Raw genomic sequence first — 2,986 nt, forward strand, 5'->3', positions numbered from 1 at the left:
GAGAGAGAGAGAGAGAGGAGAGAGAGAGAGAGAGAGAGAGAGAGAAACACACAGAGATCAAAGTTACACCTGCTCATCTGAAACATGTCTGAACAGAGACAGGTGAGTACTCGCTGCAGTGACTCCAGCTTCAAACTGCTTTTCAGTTCAAAGTTCAAAGAAAGAGATGTAGAGGTTTGAAGAGAGGGATATCATGAAGCAGCAGAAGGGAGGAGGTTTAAGAGCAGGCTGGTCTGTCAGGGTTCACACAGAGACCAGTTAGAAACTGTACAACAGACTGAACTCAAGGTCCTGATCTGATGTGGTTTAAAGCTGAAGAAAGAAGTGAAATCAGACTTTTTTCATTTTCACAATTAGAGTTCACAAATATTAGAGAGTTTTAAAGAGTCTTTAGAGTATCTGGGATAATCTAGTCCAGATCTGATAAGTCTAGGTGAAGTGGTTCTGGATCAGGACCTGGTTTGATCGACCCTCTCCTTCACAGCTCAATCAGAAGCTGTGAATCAGATTTGAACTTCAGAGTCGGTGTATTTATGTTTATTATTGACATGTTTGTTGATGAACTCTTGAGTCAGAGAGAATCTAAGGTCATGGAAGAATAGATGAATGTCTAACATTTGACTCAGACTATATTGTTCCATAAATCAAATCCCTCTCTGTTGTAACTGTTGCACAATGAGTAGTTATTTAAACTCCATAAGAAGGCTTTGAAAGTATTTCTCCTCCTCACTCACTTTAACAATGTTTGTGGTTCCCCTGCAGATTTCTGATTTCAGTCAAATGGATGAAAAACCAGAGAGCATGAAGGAGACCTTCATCCCTCCTGAGTTCTCCACAAACCCAGCTCAGATGATGAACCTGGCTGTGTCAGGGATTGTTGAAGAGCTGATGAACTGTGAGGATCTGTTCCAGGACAAAGACCTCACCTCCCATCCCAGTTCTACTCCCAAAGATAAGGAGAGCTCGTGCTCTCTGTCTCAGAGTTCCCTGGGCGAGGACCGCGTGTCCATAACCACCTCTGTGTGGTCGTCTCCTGACTCAGACATCTCTGAGAGGATCTCACCTGATGTCCAATCAGAGGAGAGCAGGAGAGCGTCCTCCACCGACATCAACAAGGTGACTAAAGAGGCCGTCAGGACTGTGTCCCCTCAGCCTGCAGCACAGAGGGTTTAAACATCACTTTTTAAATATACTGTGTGATAAATATGAGAGAAGTCACATGTTTGGTTTTAAGGGTTAACACATGTATACACACTGAAACAAGGAAATAAACATCTGAGATCAATTATAGTTTACAATATTTCAGTTCATGTTAGAGCAGAGAATCAGAGCAGCCCTCCCCAAACTTAAAACACCTTACAAATCCACAACAGTAATAACAAATAAAATCCTGCATCTGCATCACTACTGAAGTGTTTCAGACCTGCAGGTGGAGAAAGTTAAAGAGCAAGTTGTAGAGAAGAGCTTTCATTCCATTGTATCATCTCTCTGATTCTCATAAATATAAGATCTCTAAGATGTTACAAACTCCACAGTTTGTTCTGTAGTGTGTGATGATTGCAAAGATTTGAACCTTGCTCTAAATATTAAATGCAAATGTTTGTGTTTGTCCACCAGATGTCGGATTTCAGTCAAACTGACAAAGAGGCAGACGAGCTGATGGAGTGTGACAATCTTTTGGAAGATGAAGCCATGAACTTACATCTCGATTTGTCTTTCCTAAATGAGGAGCGCTCTCACACTCTGTCTGGGGGTTCCCTCAGCTGGGACAGCAGGACCACATGCAACTGGAGTGACAGACCTACCTCCTCTGCTTCCTCTTCCTCTGCCTACTCAGCCATGTCAAAGGCGACTGAAGAGGATGTTGGGACTATGACAGGCATCAATGCTCCTGTTGAGGTACGAGAAGTCCATCCAGAGGAGATAGAAGATAAAATCCAAGCTCCAAACTCTGGCAGATCAAGTCCCTCTGCACTTCAGGAGGATACAATCCCCTCACCTCAGAGCCAAACAAAGGCTGGATCTGTGATCCAGATGCAGGTGAGAAGTTTTTCTCGAAGACCCTTGGATGATGACAGTAAAGATTCATCAAGCCAGGAGGAAGCAGAGGCAGGAGAGGTCAAACAAACAGAAGCAAGTGACTCTGCTCCTGCCAGCTCCAAGACCACCATCTCCACCAGGGGGAGGTTCTTCAGATGGCTGAAGAAGAACAAAATCCAGCCTGTTGATGTAAGCATTAAAGAGAGCATACAGAGCTCCAACTGTCCTCCAGAGACTTGCTCCTCTATTGAAGAGGACACAAGAAAAGTCAGTGCTGAGACAAAGACGAAGAAGGGCAATGGATTCATACGATTCTTCAGAAGCATCTTCTCAAAGGTAAGGATGCATATATTTGCAGATTGTCTGGTGATCAATGAGGTCAATGGGCTGAAATGAGCCAGAGGATATGAAGTGTGTTTTTTGATACAACTGTTCTAATGGTTTTTATGTCTTCTCCATAAAGAACGAGAAGAAGCTGAAGAAGAAAGATAAGACGGAGAATGGGAAGAAAAAGACGTCTGCAGAACGTCGTATCACGCTGTCTCCATTCAGCTGGTTTACATCAGTGAGATGAATCACATGAACCCACCCATGACCCCCCCCCCCCTCCTCCACTTTACTCCCTCCTCCACAACCCTCTCCTTCTTCCGGTCACCCCCACCCTCCATTCCCTCAGACTTTCTCTTTCTGTATATTTCAATAAAAATATTGATATCTGAGCACTGAAGGTTGCAGTTTTACACTTTCATCTACCAGGTTGTTCCAAAGTCCAACACAATGTCTGAGGTAAAACACCCCACAGTGGGGTGTGTGGTTTTTATCTGAGCAGATCTCATGATTCCTGTCCACATTAAAGATGTTGAGGTGTCAGGAAAATATAAAGGCAAAGAGCTTATTACCTGCAGGGTCAAGAGGTCAAAGAGATGACAGTTTTCACCATCATTTC

At 43.7% G+C, this 2,986-nt stretch overlaps 1 protein-coding gene across 1 annotated transcript in view; it reads left to right on the top strand.

The window, feature by feature from the left end:
• Nucleotides 1-2,636, top strand: part of LOC117814660 — a 2,903-nt gene extending 267 nt beyond the window's left edge. The window contains exons 2-5 of the mRNA XM_034686123.1: nucleotides 21-102; nucleotides 763-1,116; nucleotides 1,618-2,376; nucleotides 2,504-2,636. Coding sequence (XP_034542014.1) covers nucleotides 85-102; nucleotides 763-1,116; nucleotides 1,618-2,376; nucleotides 2,504-2,614 — 1,242 coding nt within the window. The 5' untranslated portion in view covers nucleotides 21-84 and the 3' untranslated portion in view covers nucleotides 2,615-2,636. The remainder of the gene's footprint in view (nucleotides 1-20; nucleotides 103-762; nucleotides 1,117-1,617; nucleotides 2,377-2,503) is intronic.
• The last annotated feature ends 350 nt before the right edge of the window (nucleotides 2,637-2,986 follow it).

This window comes from Notolabrus celidotus, chromosome 6, assembly GCF_009762535.1.
Source record: "Notolabrus celidotus isolate fNotCel1 chromosome 6, fNotCel1.pri, whole genome shotgun sequence".
Taxonomy (NCBI): Eukaryota; Metazoa; Chordata; class Actinopteri; order Labriformes; family Labridae; genus Notolabrus; species Notolabrus celidotus.